Here is a 16,699-nt window from a genome sequence, read left to right on the forward strand (position 1 = left end):
CAAAAAAAAAAAATCACCAGCAACAACCACCTAGCAGAAAAGATCATGGCATTCACACCTCATCAGACATCTAGAAAGTCAACTAAGCATGGTGAGGCTCGAGGAAAGGTGTCAGAGGTAGATGAAGGTCATACAATCCAAAGCATCAAGATATGAGTGGGCCGTGAAGGTTCAACTTCATGATGATAGATCTTTGCCCTACAATGACAAAAAAAAAATCCAAAGACAGCTCTTGGAACTTAAGACGTGATGGCAATGACTAGTGAAGCTTTTGATAGCCAATGGTATCATGTTCTGCTGAGTCATTACTAATGCGTAAATGAGAGATAATTTGATCAAATAAGTACAAGATTTATCATAGGAATAGCATATGTTAATATAGCCTGTGTACGTCTTGCAAGTGTGGCCTTTGCAAGATGCTTATACAGAACAAATAGCACCAACAAGCGAGCGCACAGAGCGTTGCAAATTTGCAGCTAAACCGCTCCTTAAACCTTTACTAAAGCATAGAAAAGAAAGCAACAAAACAGCTAAAGCAAATTAAAGAAAGCAACAAACAACTAAAGCAAAGTAAGGAAAGGAAAAATCGATTCAATAAAACATGTAGCACAAAAAAAGTAATACCTTCTAAGCTTCAGCTTTAACTTCCTTGCCTTCCACTTCATCGGTGACTCCATTTTCATCAGCAGCATTACCGTTTTCCAAAGGAGGCTGAACTTGCTCATCCTCGGGCAACGGCTCTTCCACATAATCATTCTCAAAAGCATCAGCAGGAACTTCATAGATCCTCACTTGAGGCTTCTGTGGATCCTTAACCAATACATACTTGCCTTCATTCAACTTCATACATAAATCCACTATAGATTTCACAATTCCCCACATGTTTGAAGTATTCAAATTGATCTGCCCAGCAAATTCTTTTGGTTTATACCCAACAACTGCTAATATAACATGATTAAAATGATCACGAGGATGAACCCTAGTTACATAACCCAATTTCATCATATCAGCACTAGCTAAAATCGCTTGGGCAGTCCACTTGGCTATTTTATTAGCGTTATTCTTCAATTCAGTCGCTAAAACCGCCCCCCTTTGAGTATCCAACTTCCTCCTCCAGTCAACACCTGAATACTTGGGATCGAACTCATTCAAGGCATTCAAAGTGAAGAAGGACTTCTGATTATTGACATCCAGAAAACTCTGAACCTCACATCTAACCACCAAATTGGTATCATTATCAAGCTTCCATCGCCTATATCTATACCCAACAGATGCCACCTCCTCCCCTTCACATGCAAACGGATTCTGCTCCTCGAAACTTAACTTACTCCCATTTCTAACCAAAACTTGCTGTGAAAAATTTTGATTTATATAAGCAGCTTCAACAGATAAAGAATGAGCTGAATTGATATCATCTTTAGCGTCAGGCAAAGGCTCCTGAGAAGTTTCGTTAACTGATAACAAATCTAACTGCGATCCATCACGTTTATCAAAAAATAACTTGTTCCCAACACGTTGAATTACTATATCCCAAGAATAAACTGACCTAGGTGCGCACATTAACGTCGAGAGTATAGAATCCGTCGCAAAAACCGTTGCTTTATCCTCATTGGCAAATCTGCGAATGATGGGATCATCAGTAGTCGTAACTTTGAAGAAGTTTCTGTTCTTGAAACGCTCCAATCGGCGTTCGTTTTTCGGTGTCGTCCTGTCGTAGTTTTTATCATACGATTCTAACGAACCGCAGATGAGTAAATCTTCAGGTTCAGGGACATTATACGATAGTTTGGTGAACGTCGAGAAAGGGATCTGGTCAAGCATGTTCCATTCCGGTTGAATATCAACTGACGATTTAAATACCGCCGCTTCACGTCTAGGGTTATTACCTCCAGACCGATTGGCATGATACAAACGATCTCGGCGAGCACGTTGCTTTTCGGCTTCACGCTTACGTGCCTCCACTTCCTCGTCACGGCGCTGCGGGAGCTGGTTGCGGTTGTTCTGGAACCGCCACTTAGGCCCAAATTTGGGGCGTGGTGGGGGTTTGCCATCGACTAGGCGGAAGGTGGAGTCCTCATCGGCGTTGATGCCACCGCCGAACGAATCATCCGTTGTGAAGTCGAAGGCGGAGTCAGCCGGATTATTGCGGTTGGCGGGGTACTTAGGATTGTTGTAATTGGTTCGCGTCCAGTCGGCGATCCGGCCAAGTTTGTCGGAGCGGGAGAACGGTGCAAAGGGGACATTGACAGGGTGATTGGGAAGAACAGGTACAGAGGAGTCGGTGGATTCCGGTGGACCCCAGCCGTCGGAGTTGAAGGGTACGTCGCCGATTTGGAAGCCGACCATGGTTTTCCAATCAAATTGTAGAGACCGGAAGAGTGGAAGAAAAACCCTAGCCGGCGTTTCTGGCGTGATGAATTATATAAATATCGACCATAGTCACTTAAAAAACCTTCCTTAAATCTTAGCGCTTAAATATTCCTTTAAATTTCATTTTTCATTTACCATTTATATAGGATTAAAACACGTATATAAACTAAAATGCATTTAAAAATACGAGTTTTTTTTATAAACTATATCATTATAATCGTTTCGTCAATATCTTCAAAATAAACTCAATATTAAATTTTTTTTATTTGATAATACCAATAAATATCATAAATATATATATATATATATATATATATATATATATAAATTAATTTATTTTATATCCATATATTTTTATTTTACACTTTTATCTATTTATATCTTACGACGTGAGCTTCTAGTTAAGCACCTCTAGTTCTTTATGAAAGCAGATTCTAGACTTCAATATTTTAGAAGATTTTTCAATATTTTAACATAATAGGAATGACAGAACCAGGGTCTAAGGCCATCTTTACTCACGGTCTCTACCAATCTGATCGTGAGTAAGACAAAAAAAATTAAAATAAAAAAGTAATTAGCAATACAAAACTTATCGCCACCCGAACCCGGATTGTAATTTTCTATCATATCTTTATCGCCACGTGTCATATTTGGTCAAGTTATATTTTTATTTTATAAAACTTATCTGATAAAAAATGACTTTAACAAGAAAAATTATAAAATAATAAATATATCAAAATTCATGGTTTTCAATTCCCTACAAATAGAGCCTAACATGACATATTTTCATCACACCAATCTTTTTCTTCATTTCAATCCTCTCGTTATCTTGTAAATTCCAAAAAAAAAAATAACTTTTAATTTTCTGCTATAGATCCAAACTTTCCAAAAAAAAACTTTCAATTTTCTGCTATAGATCCAAACTTTCCAAAAAAAATCAAATTATCAACATCCTGATAACTCTTAATATCACCCACACACATAGTTTAAAAACTCTGAGTTTTTTTATCTATGATAATCAAGTTCCTACCTCTAAAAATACTTAAACATTGCGAAAGAGTTCAAGAATCGATAAAATGGAAAACCAAAGAAGATATGGTGTCGATGTTAGCATGAATCTACGTTAATGAAGAACCTACTCGAGCAAAAACCAGAAGAAACTGACATTTTGGTCATGAGTGAAAGAATATTATGGCGAAACTCAAACAGAAAATGCAGAAGGACTAGGAATCAGGAATGGAAATTAAATGAAATATCATTTGCACGACTTAACAAAAGTGCAAACAAATGGACTGCTGCATACAAAGAAGCATATCGACAGAAGATGAGCAGAATTAGTATGAAAGATGTTGAGAAAGAGACTCATGAAATTTATGAGATGGGTGGGAGCAAGTTTAATGACTCGCTTGTTTTTAACGAAGTTATGTGTAAACATCCCAAGCGGGATTTACAGTTAGAACGTGAAATGACACGTTGTCGCCCAAAATATGAAGTGGATAATGAAGAAAGTGGTGGAAGCACAAAAAGATCAAGAACTTCAGAAAAAGGAGATTATTATGTCGAAACCAATCAAGAATCGCCAATTGTTGTGGGTAGAGATGCGACAAAGAGAAAAAGAAAATGTAAGGCATCACAATTTTCTTTAGCTCTTGACTATTCTGAATAATTTTGTGCATTGAACATCACAAGAAACGGTGAGGTTGAAATCATGACCAAAAGACTTGAATTCGAAAAAGAGAAAGAACACCAAAAGAATCAGCGAGAACACCACAAGAATCGGCGTATATTGTTGGCGAAAGAACACTTGTCACTAAGAGAGGAGGTGTTGAAAGAACGTCTTTTGAAAATGTTGTATGAATAGTGGTTTATTTTCAATTTAGAATTCTCTATATGTAATTTATTATTTCGTATATCTGTTTGTAACTTGTTTTTTCAAGTGTGCTATCTGAAGTTTGTTTTTATGTTAAAATGAACGATTCACATGCCATTTTCTCCTGATAAAGTTAGGCCTCTTTCACTCCGGTTCACATGCCATTGTCTCCCAATAATGATAGGTTTCTTTCACTCAGATTCACATACCATTGTCTCCTAATAATGTGTTGTCTCTTTCACTTAGGTCCACATGCCATTGTGTCTCACTACTGATAGGTCTCTTTCACTCAGGCTCTCATGTCATTTCTCCCAATAATGTGTTGTCTTTTTCACTCAGGTTCACATGTCATTGTCTCCCAATAATACCTTATATATTTGTTGTCTTTCAACAAAGACTTATACATACAATTTTTCTCAAACATCCACTAAAATGTCTTACAATGAAAACTCTTCACCAGAATCAGTTGACAAATTTGATGAATGGAAATCACGAGTTGTTCAACAAAACCAACAACTTGATCGCGTCATCGAGGATATGGTCATAAAACTCATCCAAGATGTTCATAGGAGATCAACCTCCACGAGCAAGTAGGAGGTATCATGATAGGCAACGTGAGATAGGCGAAGTGTGTTTGATGGAAGACTATTATCGACAATTCGACGTATGACCGGGTTATCTTCCGAAGAAGATTTCGAATGTGAAGATCTTTATTCCGTCGTATAGTGGATGATGTTACTGCTAATGACAAATATTTTCCGTAAAGAGTTGATGCCATGGGTAGACATAGTCTTTCACCATTACAAAAATGTACTGCGACCATGAGGGTGTTGGCATATGAGACATCAGGTGATGTAGTTGATGAATATTTAAGAATGAGTAGATCCACAACAAGGGAAGCTCTCATGTACTTCGTAGATGGTGTCATCTCATGTTTCGATAACGAGTACCTCAGAAAGCCTAACGAAGCTGAATTGGCAAGACTACTCTATACATTGGAGATCAACGTGGATTCTCGGGTATGAGAGGTAGTATTTATTGCATGCATTAGAAATGGAAAAATTTTCCAAGTGCATGGGTTGGACAATATGCCGGAAGAAATGGAAAGCCAACAATCATTTTGGAAGCTGTTGCATCATATGATTTATGGATATTTCATGTTTTCTTTGAAACCCCAGGTTCGCTTAATGATATTAATGTACTCAACCTATTTTTAATGATGTATTGGCAGGTCGATCATTGAAGTTAGTTATGTCGTGAATGGTCACAAAAATGATAGGACATATTATCTCACTGATGGAATATATCCTTCATGGATTGCATTGGTCAAGTCAGTTACATCTCCCCAAATGCGGAAGCACAAGTTGTTTGCTCAAGTTCAAGAAGCATGCAGAAAAGATGTTGAGCGAGCATTTGGAGTTCTACAAGCTCGTTTTTTTGCATTTATTCGACGACCATGTCTTGTTTGGGATATAATGGGACGAATTATGATAAATTGTATCATCATGCATAATATGATAGTTGAAGACAAACGAGATACATACCAAAATTATTATGATCCTACTGAGTTTCTTAACGACATGCTCACAAATCGACAACAAAAAGCACTACAAAAGATGGTGGTCAATCAACTGAATTCTCTACTGAGCGGATTTCAAACCTATCTCGTTATATGGCTAACAGAGAACAACTTCGCAATAGGGAAGCTTATAACGCTCTAAAAAATGATTTGATTGAGCATATATGGCAAAAATTCGGTCATGATAATTAACTACGATTATTTATGTATTTCAGATATGTAATTTCGTACTTATTTTTGTGACTTATTTTATTTAATTTCAATTGTATGATAATTTTTTTATAATTAGAATTATGTTTTAAAATATGTAATGGTCCGGTTATTCTATTTTTATACTTAAAATTCCAAATTAATAATTATATAAAAAAATTAAATATATGGTTTTTACAAAATAATATTTTAGATTAGATTAGATAAGAGGGGATTGTGGTTATATGATAAAAAAAAGTAAGATTGGATTGAAGTTGAAGATTATATAGGTGGATGAGAGAGAAAGTAATATTTTGATTGATATTGAGTTGTAAAGGTGGGTGAACATCAAGAAAGCTCCAACTTCTAGTTCATTTGTTGCATAAGATGAATTTGTTTAATCTTTGGGCAATATGCAAACTGTTCCATTTGTTGAAACAGGGTTACCTCTATTCTATGTAACTCGAGATGAATTTAAATCCTTCAGGGAGTTTTGCAAATCTAATTCATTACAAATTACAAGAATTGACGAATGGTTCATTACAATCTAATGAATTGGTGCATAAGGCGGAGAAAATGGATGAAAAATTTGGTAATAAGATGGAAGGAGTTAATGGGTTTGTTCTATTAATGCAAAGATGAAATGGAGAAGCTTAAAGAGTCTGAGAAGGAGAACAAAAGTTTGTTGGAGAAAATAGCCAATAGCTTACCAAATCTAATGCAGTTTCTAGATCAAATTTTCTAGCCTTTCAAGTCATAATACTTAAATCCTTTGAAACCTTATCATCCAACCTTTCAAAACATCAAACACAATCCCTATTTCGCAATGTTCCCTCATCAACCTCAGATGCTGTCAAAAATCCAATTCCTATCGTGCCTAAAGCTTACATGTATCAACCCTTAGCCAAAGAAAAGTATGTGTCAGATGTTCAGTTTGGAGGGATGCAAGATCAAATTAAATATTTGGAATGTTTGATAAAGGAGGTTAAAGTAGATATATCTAAATTGAATTGTAAGGCAGAATGAGAGTAACAAAAAGATAATATGACGACATAGATGACTCTGATCCTCATGAGGAGGAGAAAAAGCAATGGTTTGATGAAAAAGATGTGAATGCAGGGATCATAATTGAAGAAATTTTTGATGATGATGTGCAAATGGGTGATAATGGTGAGGGTGCAGAAGATGTTAATGAAAATACTATAATGATTGAGTATGTGAAAGAAGATTAAGATGAGCTAGTTGATAGTAATATTCATGATCAAGTTGATGAAACAATTTTTGATGCTACTGAATGTGTAGATGCTACTGAAAAAACTGGAATAAAGTGAGGTTATGGATTTTGAAGATGGTTATTTGATCAAGAAGAGTTGGAAGACACATAAGAGTTTGTACAATGATTCTTCAAGGGATAGTCAGGTGTTTCCAAATGTAGTAATAAAATTGGTTTTTGATAGTAGCTCTGATGATGAATTAGTATTGGTAATGAAAACAAGTGTACAGATCTTGTGGTGTATACTCAGAGATCTTCATGTTCATAGTTGAATGCTTAGAATTTGCCTAATTCAAAGTATGATCGTTTAAGATAGTTGGTTTTTGAGAAGGTGAAAGCTACGATAATTCAAAACTGTGTTCAAAATTCAATTGACAGATAACAGATGCTTTAGTGACTTGCCTGTATTCGAAAAGTTTGTAACCTTAGAGGAGATTTTTTAATAGTAGTAAGAGATCCAATAAGGGGTAAGGTTATTTGGACATCTATCTTGGTTTACAAGGGCTGGAGATGATGACTTATACAGATTATACAAATCTTTCATCAACAAAATTCCAAGAATATATATTCTAATTCTTGAAGAACCAATTATTGATGTTGTTTTTATTCAAGGGAGAATGTTTGTAGAACCAGACTTGATCTTACAACTGTAGGATAAGATGTGTCACAATAACAAAGCTAGCAAGTGATTTCTAAGGTCCCTTCAAAATAGAAATCCAAATACACAACAAACCCGACAACAAATGCGGATAACAATGATCTAGATGTTGCACAATGACTCTATCGAAAAATAAATAACCCAAATATAGATAATAACAATATATGTTGTTATCTACGTAAATGACAAGTTCACAAAATAACAACACAATAATTTAACGTGGTTCCACTATCGGTGTGATAGTGTACGTCCACCAAAGAGAGAGAGCAAGAATATTATTACCACCAAGGAGATTACAAAGTGCTTGTACAAGGATCTTTAAATCCGCAATCAACTAGCAAGTCTTCCAGAATAAGAATTTCAAGAACACTCTCGTATCTCACACACATATATGTAATATACTAGCTAGAGAGTGTTGTATCTAGAAGAAGATAGAAAACCGGGGTGTGAAAATATGTTGGGGCCAAATGGTTATTTATAACCAAACAAAGAGTAGGGAACAAACTTAGAGAATGAGTAGTGAACAAGCTTGGTAAGAGTAGGGAGCAAGCTTGGTGGATGAGTAGTGAGCAAGCTTGGTGGAGTAGTCACCAAGTTTCGTTTTTATTGATTTGTTCTTCGAGTGCAGCATCCATAAACACAAGTAATATATTTATATTACAACACTCCACCATGATGCACGAGATCCTCAAAAGCGAAACGAATCCCAATCCAACATATACGAGTTATTCCAATAGTTGATCATAACAAGTAGATAATAAGTAAATTGGCATGAGGTAGCAAATTGCATTCCAACCGTGATGAGCTTCGGCATGGCCATCACCCGTCAAAGTTACAAGCAAACCAATAACCTTGAATGCACAATCTACTTACACTAAGTAGAGCAAAGCAAAGCTCTAAAGCACTTGACAAAGTAATTCCTTCAAAGGTGTCGTTTTGTCACCTGTGGTAATATATTTCCTCTCTCTACCAAAGTGCCCAACGGCACTAACACAAACGAAGCTGGATCAAGTTTGAGCAATGCTCAAACTTAGCTGGCGGTAGTGACTTAGTGAACATATCAACGGCATTGTCGTCTGTCAGGACTTTCTTCAAATAGACAATTTTCGCTTCATGCAATCCCACGAGATATGCATCACACATTTATGGCTTTGTCCGAGAACTGAAAGCCAAATTAGTTGCCAAATGGATGGCACTCTGATTATCACAGAAAATACGCACGGAAGTTTGCTTGAAGCCTAAGCCATTCATCAATTCTTTCAAATGGACCGCTTCCTTTGCAGACTCAACCGCCGCAACGAGTTCAGCTTCCGTTGTTGACAATGCCACAATAGACTGTAAGCGTGATCTCCAACTGACGGCTGTTCCACCCAAGGTAAATACATAACCGGATGTGGATCTCCAACCTACTCGATCACCTGCATAGTCAGAATCACAGAATCCAACAATTTCAAAGTCATTGTGTAAACCAAATATAAGACCATGTGTCTCGGTTCCCTTCAAGTATCGAAATGCTGTTTTTACAACTACCCAATGTGATAAACCTGGATTCGCAAGAAACCGACTCACCACTCCGACACAATATGCTAGATCGGGACGGGTACACACCATGGCGTACATGAGACTCCCGACTGCACTAGCATATGGAACCTTTGACATTTCAGCCTTTTCCTTGTCATCCTTCAGACAATCTTCACTTGTAATCTTGATGTGCTTTGGTAACGGAGTGCTAGACATCTTGGCACCATCAAGATTGAACCGCTTCAATATCTTTTGGATATAAGCTCGTTGTGTTAATCTAAGAGTATGAGACTTTATGTCCCGAATAATTTCCATGCCCAAAATCTTCTGCGCCGTGCCCAGATCCTTCATTTCAAATTCTGACTTCAACTTATCTTTCAAGTGTTCGATTTCTGATCGGTCCTTGCAGGAAATAAGCATGTCATCTACATAAAGAAGAAGATAAGTGAAAATACCACCGCTTTGTCTATGATAAACACAAGCGTCCTTTTCACTTCGCTCAAATCCCAGAGTGAGCATAAACAAATCAAACTTCTTATACCACTGACGAGGCGACTGTTTAAGTCCATAGAGGGACTTCTTGAGCTTACATACATAATCTGGCTTGCCATCAGAGATGAAGCCTTCGGGCTGCTTCATGTAAATAGTTTCCTCCAAATCTCCGTGTTGGAAGGCGGTTTTCACATCTAACTGTTCTAGTTCCAAATCGTGTATAGCCACGATTTGCCAAAAGAACACGAATAGATGTATGACGTACAACAGGAGCAAAAATATCGTCATACTCGATACCTTTCCGTTGAGCAAAGCCTTTAGCAACGAGACGAGCCTTGTATCGATTGTCATCTTTGACTTTGAAAACTCACTTGCAACCAATAGCACAGCTACCCTTTGGTAATGGACATGAGTCCCAAGTATTGTTCTTCAAGAGAGCTTCCATCTCTTCTTGCATGGCTCCAAGCCATTTAGAACTGTGGGTCGAGGCCAATGCCTCTTTTATATCAAATGGCTCCTCTTGCCCTACATGCAAAGCAAAATCCAACTGATCTGTAAAACTCATGATAGCAAAATCCCAATCTCCATACCTGTTAGGCGGTCGAATAGTCCTTTGACTATGCCTGGTAGGTGCAATAACTGGGATCGTATCGCCTTGGTCTCCACCATCATTCAGAATCTCTTCTTCAGAATCACTAGTAGAAGTCGTTGGTGGAATGACTTCTTCAACATTAACGGGTGATACTGACCTAGTATCAAGAGTAGATGAACTGGGAATGTAAGGACTGTCTATTGTCTTCACATCATCAGTAGTAGGAGAAATAGTAGTAACAACCTTCGGATATTGAGATGACTGAGAATCATGTGACTTCAACATGACTGATTCATCAAATGTGACGTGACGATAATGAATCACTTTACGAGTCAAGGGGTTCCAGATTCGGTAACCCTTGATACCATCTGTATAGCCGAGCAAAGATCCTTTGGTGGCTCTTGGATCTAGCTTGTCTTGTCCTGAAACATGAACATAGACAGGACAACCAAATACACGTATGTATTCTAAACAGATATTTCTTTTACCTTTCCAAACTTCTTCCGGAATCTTTCCCTCGATAGCCGAGCAAGGTAACTTGTTAATAATGTGCACCGCGGTGTGAAGTGCTTCGGCCCAAAATGATTTAGTGAATCCCGATGTCGACAACATACATCGGACCTTTTCAAGCAAAGTCCTATTCATCCGCTCGGCAACCCCATTAGACTGAGGGTCGCCTTGTTGTGTAGTGACGGTGGATGCCTTTAAGCAAACAAAAGTCTTTGAAGTTACCACTAGTAAATTCTCCACCGTTGTCAGATCTAAGCACTTTCAACTTCTTGTCAGTCTCAACTTCTACTCGTGTTAACCAAGTCCTAAATGTTTCGAAGACATCTGACTTTAACTTTAACACATACACTCAAAGCTTATGTGAGAAATCATCAATAAATGAAACAAAGTAATTACCTCCACTGAGGGACGGAGTACTAGATGGTCCCCAGACGTCTGTATGAACATAATCGAGGATTCTTTTAGTATTGTGTTTTCCAACACCGAAAGAAACACGCGTCTGCTTTCCTTTGACACATCCTGAACAAAAATCCAGGCTAGCAGGTACGGCGACTCTAATGAGCTTTCGCTTACGCAAAATCTCCAAATTCTTCTCGGATGTGTGGCCCAAACGAAGATGCCATAAGCGAGTAACATCGAGATTCTATGAACTATCGGTCACACATGATTCAGAAGAAATAGTCTCACCAATCAAATGAAAAAGGTTATTTTCTGCCTGTTCGCCTTTCATTACAATAAAACTTCCCCGAGAGACGCGCAAACTCCTGTCTTCAATCCGAATCTTGCAACCCAATTTGGACAATTGTCCTACAGAGATCAAGGAACGAGTCATGGATGGAACAAATTTGAGATTTTTCAATGTCCGAATACACCCATCAAACATCTTGATCTGCACAGTGCCGATACCCTTAGTAACACACAAAGTACTGTTTCCCATATAAATATTGTTACCTTCAACTTTTTCGAAGGTCGAAAAATAATCACGGAATGGTGTCATATGGCAAGATGCACCAGTATCTAACACCCATCGCTTGTCACCTTGCGGTGGTGTAACTGTGGCAGAAAAGCCATCTTGCTCCTCTTCGGTTGCAACAGCTGACGATTCGGAGTTGTCTTTGCCTTTGTTTTTATGACTCGGACAATCTTTCACCCAATGACCTGGTTTATGGCAATAATTACAATTGCCATGTGTCTTTGATTTCTCCCGAGGACCAGGTCGGCGGGATTGAGGGCGCCCACAGTTTCTTCCTCTTGAAGACTGTTAATCGTCTCGGCCTCTTTCAGCAAATAGGCCTTGACTATGATTGTTCTCCCTTGAATTGTTACCGATTCTGATTTGAATTCTTTGATCTTCAGAAATGATTCATGTTTTCACATCAGACAAAGAAAAAGTTTCTCTTCCATAAATAAAACTGTTAGTGAATTGGGAATATTTCTCGGGAAGTGAATACAACAAGATCATAGCAAGTGCTTCTTCATCTTTAGCAAGAAACGCTTCTGTTGCCTTCAACTTCATAATGATATCTTCGAATTCCGTCATATGAGCTTTAATTGTTGTGCCTTCCTTCATTTTGAAGAAGAGACATGACCGCATTAGTAACAATCTATTGGTCAAGGTTTTCTTGATATCTAAATTCTCAAGCTTGCTCCAAATACCTGCAGCTGTCTTTTCAGACACAATCTCAGATATAACATTTTCTCCCATAGCCATCTGCAAAGTAGTAAATGCACATGCTTCCATTTCTCTAGCCTTAAGGTCAGACATATTTGGGTCTAACTCATCTTTGGCAAATACTACTGGATGGACTCCATTCTTTCTAAGTGCAGCAGATGTTGTGAACTGCCATTTACCAAAATCACCGTCCCCGTTCCAAGTTTGTATACGAATCCCAGCCCCAGATAAATTAAATGTACCTTTTTGGTACGGTCTTTGGGTCTGGTTTGAGGAACCGATGCCAAATGGATTTTCTACTTCAGCTTTAGAGACAAAAAAAAATGCAAACTAGTTTATGTAAATTTTCTACACAAACATCAAATATAGATCCGAAGCTCTGATACCAATTGTAGGATAAGATGTGTCACAATAACAAAGCTAGCAAGTGATTTCTAAGATCCCTTCAAAATAGAAATCCAAAGACACAACAAACCCGACAACAAATGCGAATAACAATGATCTAGATGTTGCACAATGACTCTATCCAAAAATAAATAACCCAAATATAGATAATAACAATATATGTTATTATCTACGTAAATGACAAGTTCACAAAATAACAACACAAGAGTTTAACGTGGTTCCCCTATCGGTGTGATAGTGTACGTCCACCAAAGAGAGAGAGCAATAATATTATTACCACCAAAGAGATTACAAAGTGCTTGTACAAGGATCTTTAAATCCGCAATCAACTAGCAAGTCTTCCAGAATAAGAATTTCAAGAACACTCTCGTATCTCATACATATATATGTAATATACTAGCTAGAGAGTGTTGTATCTAGAGGAAGATAGAAAACTGGGTTGTGAAAATATGTTGGGGCCAAATGGTTATTTATAACCAAACAAAGAGTAGGGAACAAGCTTAGAGGATGAGTAGTGGACAAGCTTGGTAAGAGTAGGGAGCAAGTTTGGTGGATGAGTAGTGAGCAAGCTTGGTGGAGTAGTCACCAAGTTTCGTTTTTACTGATTTGTTCTTCGAGTGCAACATCCATAAACACAAGTAATATATTTATATTACAACAACATGTGTGTTTCCCTGAAGATTATTATGAATGCATGTATGTGGATGATATTAAGGACTTCGGAAATCTTGATGATAATCTTAATGAAAGAGAAAAAATTATGCTTGAGCACATTCTGGATGGATCTTAGCCAGATGATTATTTGACGTTCTATTCAGAGTTCTTACAGAGATTCAAATGAAACTAATAAAAGATTGAATGAAAGAAGTTGGATTGCCAGAGTGAAGATTATGAAAAGAAACAGGTTGGTATGGTTGAATATTTAGCATTCACTGTTACAAGGGAGGATAGTTCTATTTGCCTAACAATCAATGCAGATCTATATAGTCTCAAATTTCTAGATCAAACGTTTCTTCTCAAATTTTATGAAAGTGTTGATGTACCTGTTTTTGAATTGGAATTAAGAAGAATAATGTGAATTTATATAAGGATTCTTTCTTTATATCATTTTCAAATTGCTTTAGCCAGAAAGTTGGAGTTTGTCAATCTAAGAATGCCAAGAAGAGTGTGTGAAGACAATTCCATAGTTGCAGTGTAGTTCTTAACATTTCCAGAGATCGGGTTCTCATACAAGAATCCAAATTCAAGCTTCATCAATTTGTTCATAATTCTTGACATTTCTTGTTATTCTTCATCAACTTTGAAGTGATTTCTTGACAAGATCAAAATTGTGGTTTATGGTGATCAAAGCAGAATTCATTAAATTCTAGCAGCCCTAAAAAAGAATTAAGCACATTTTAGCCCTATGATTGAATTGCGTTAGTTTAAGTAGGTTGGGTGACAGATCGGCCATATGGGAAATACGAATCCCTAGGGCAGTAGATACATGAAAAGTTAGAGCTCACATTATTAGCAAGTGAATGTCTGAAAGTTTGTCTTAATGATAAGAATTCAAAGATGGCACATCCTAAAGATATGTTTACTCCTTTTGAGTTCTTAACTAATGTTGATTTGCTTGAAACTATCAAACTTCAAGATAAGGTTGCTTAGAAAAATCTTGAACTTCAAAAGTCAGAACCTGTGGAGCAAGAAATTGAAAGTTTTATGGAAGAAATGATAGTGGAACCTGAACTACAAATTGATGAAGTTGAAATAGAAGTTGAAAAACAAGTTAAGCATGCACTTGATCAATATGTGGTAGTTGAGAAACCTGTTGAAGCTAAAATGGAAACAAAAGAGGTAATTACTTGTGAATCCAGATTTCTTGAATCAAAGTTTGCACATATGTTCAAACAGCCACATGAGATACAACATCTTGACTATGTTAAAACAACATTTGTCACTAAAACTCCTGCATTAAGAATGATTTATTCTAATGTTCTTGAATAAGAAGTATCAACAACATTCAACAGTTTACTCTGATATCAAAATCATTAGATTGATGTTAACATTAGGAAGTACCAGTCTGTTGAATATCCTCAATTTGAAGTCATGAGAGAAGATCAAAGGAAGTACACTTTTTATGAGGCTGGTTAACAATACTTGAACTGGTTTGACCTTTGGGAACATGGAAATGTTTTGGAACCTCTTGAAAGAAAACATAAGAAGTATAGACAAGCTTTGGTATCTGTGAAGAAATCCTTGTCAATGGTGATCAGAATTACTAAAATTAGAGATTTTCAAGTTGTTTTTGAGTTGAATGAAACCTAAAGTAAATCTGACTACTCCTAGTAGAAAGTTCAAAGACATTGAAAGTGTCAAGAATGGTTATGTGATAAGGGAACCTGAAATTCCTTTGATTTACACACATGAAGGAGAAAAACGTTTGTTCAAGGTGAGTGAATATGATAAGTACTGTAGTGGATCTTTAAAAGCATTCAGATCCAGATACTTGCAGAGCAATTGAAGGACTGATTCAAGCTTAGTTGAACTTCAAATATTTAATCTTGATCAAATTATATCCTATTGTAAAGAAGTTGCTTTGAAGTAAAGGGGTAGATTGTAGATCCAGATTAAGTACTAAGTGGTGAAAAATCTAAAGGTTATATATATATTAGAATTAACCAGAGATCTGGACCTGATGAAGTGTTGTTCTAGAGTTATTCTCAGAGTTGTTCTATTTCACACAGTGTCTTGTTCTTAGTTGTCATTATCATACAAGCATGTATTCTTAGTATTTCCTTGGTACCTATACTATATTATAAACCATTTGACGAAAACTCTTAAAATCATTTTTTATGGATAAAATATTGTTTATTGATACATATTACTTAAAATTTTTGATTGCAAGTAGATTGTGCATAAGCGCAACTTATTAGAGCTTCATGTTTGAATTCTTTTAACTAACTACAAATAAACATAACTAAATACATGATAAACATCTCATTTTAAATATAAAAAATCTAAAATATAATAAGATAATCATTGAGTTTCTAACAGAATACTTAATTATTATTTTTATAAAAAAATATATTAAACCAAAAATAAATTACTTCGTTAATAAACTTAAATTAAATTGAATTAAATAAATTAGGCAAAAAACCGAAAACTTTTAAATAGTCAATTTGATTTTAATATCCATATATATATATATATATATATATTTTCAAATTTTTATAATATCTTTAAATGTATATTTTATTTAAAAATAAAAATATTATCGTTTTTATCAAAATCACATAAAATCATATTATAAGTCGACATAGACAACGAATAAAACAAAACATGGGAATCAAAATGTATCTCGTTGCATTACGCGAGTATCCTTCTAGCATTAATAAAGCATTTCAGTTAAACTCTTATTTTCATGCATTAAGTACTATATAATGATGCATATTAGTTACAATTTAAATTACAAGTAAATGGTTTATGATTAGAACTTTTTAAAGCTATATGTTTTAATTTATATAACTAACTAACAAACATAATCAAATACATGATAAATATCTCATTTTAAATATTAATAATC

The 16,699-nt window shown here is 36.1% G+C and overlaps 2 protein-coding genes across 2 annotated transcripts in view; one reads left to right on the top strand and one right to left on the bottom strand.

Annotated features, from left to right (window-relative positions):
• The window catches only part of LOC112520399 (eukaryotic translation initiation factor 3 subunit D-like), a 5,728-nt gene extending 3,356 nt beyond the window's left edge, over positions 1 to 2,372 (bottom strand). The window contains exon 1 of the mRNA XM_025128783.1: positions 625 to 2,372. Within this exon, the coding sequence (XP_024984551.1) occupies positions 628 to 2,346 (1,719 nt within the window). The 5' untranslated portion in view covers positions 2,347 to 2,372 and the 3' untranslated portion in view covers positions 625 to 627. The remainder of the gene's footprint in view (positions 1 to 624) is intronic.
• A 2,689-nt stretch (positions 2,373 to 5,061) lies between these two features.
• On the top strand, positions 5,062 to 5,961 carry LOC112519177. The gene is made up of 3 exons (XM_025127173.1): positions 5,062 to 5,259; positions 5,419 to 5,438; positions 5,520 to 5,961. The coding sequence occupies exons 1-3, from the start codon at positions 5,062 to 5,064 to the stop codon at positions 5,959 to 5,961; spliced, it is 660 nt and encodes a 219-aa protein (XP_024982941.1).
• The last annotated feature ends 10,738 nt before the right edge of the window (positions 5,962 to 16,699 follow it).

Source organism: Cynara cardunculus, assembly GCF_001531365.2.
Source record: "Cynara cardunculus var. scolymus isolate 2C chromosome LG 10, CcrdV1, whole genome shotgun sequence".
NCBI lineage: Eukaryota > Viridiplantae > Streptophyta > Magnoliopsida > Asterales > Asteraceae > Cynara > Cynara cardunculus.

Excerpts from the sequence above, each read along its gene's own strand:
- LOC112519177 (XM_025127173.1), top strand. The coding sequence starts at position 5,062 with ATGAGGGTGTTGGCATATGAGACATCAGGTGATGTAGTTGATGAATAT. Across the intron at positions 5,260-5,418 it reads AGATCAACGTGGATTCTCGG|GTTCGCTTAATGATATTAAT; the intron begins GTATGAGAGGTA and ends TTGAAACCCCAG. Across the intron at positions 5,439-5,519 it reads GTTCGCTTAATGATATTAAT|GACATATTATCTCACTGATG; the intron begins GTACTCAACCTA and ends CAAAAATGATAG.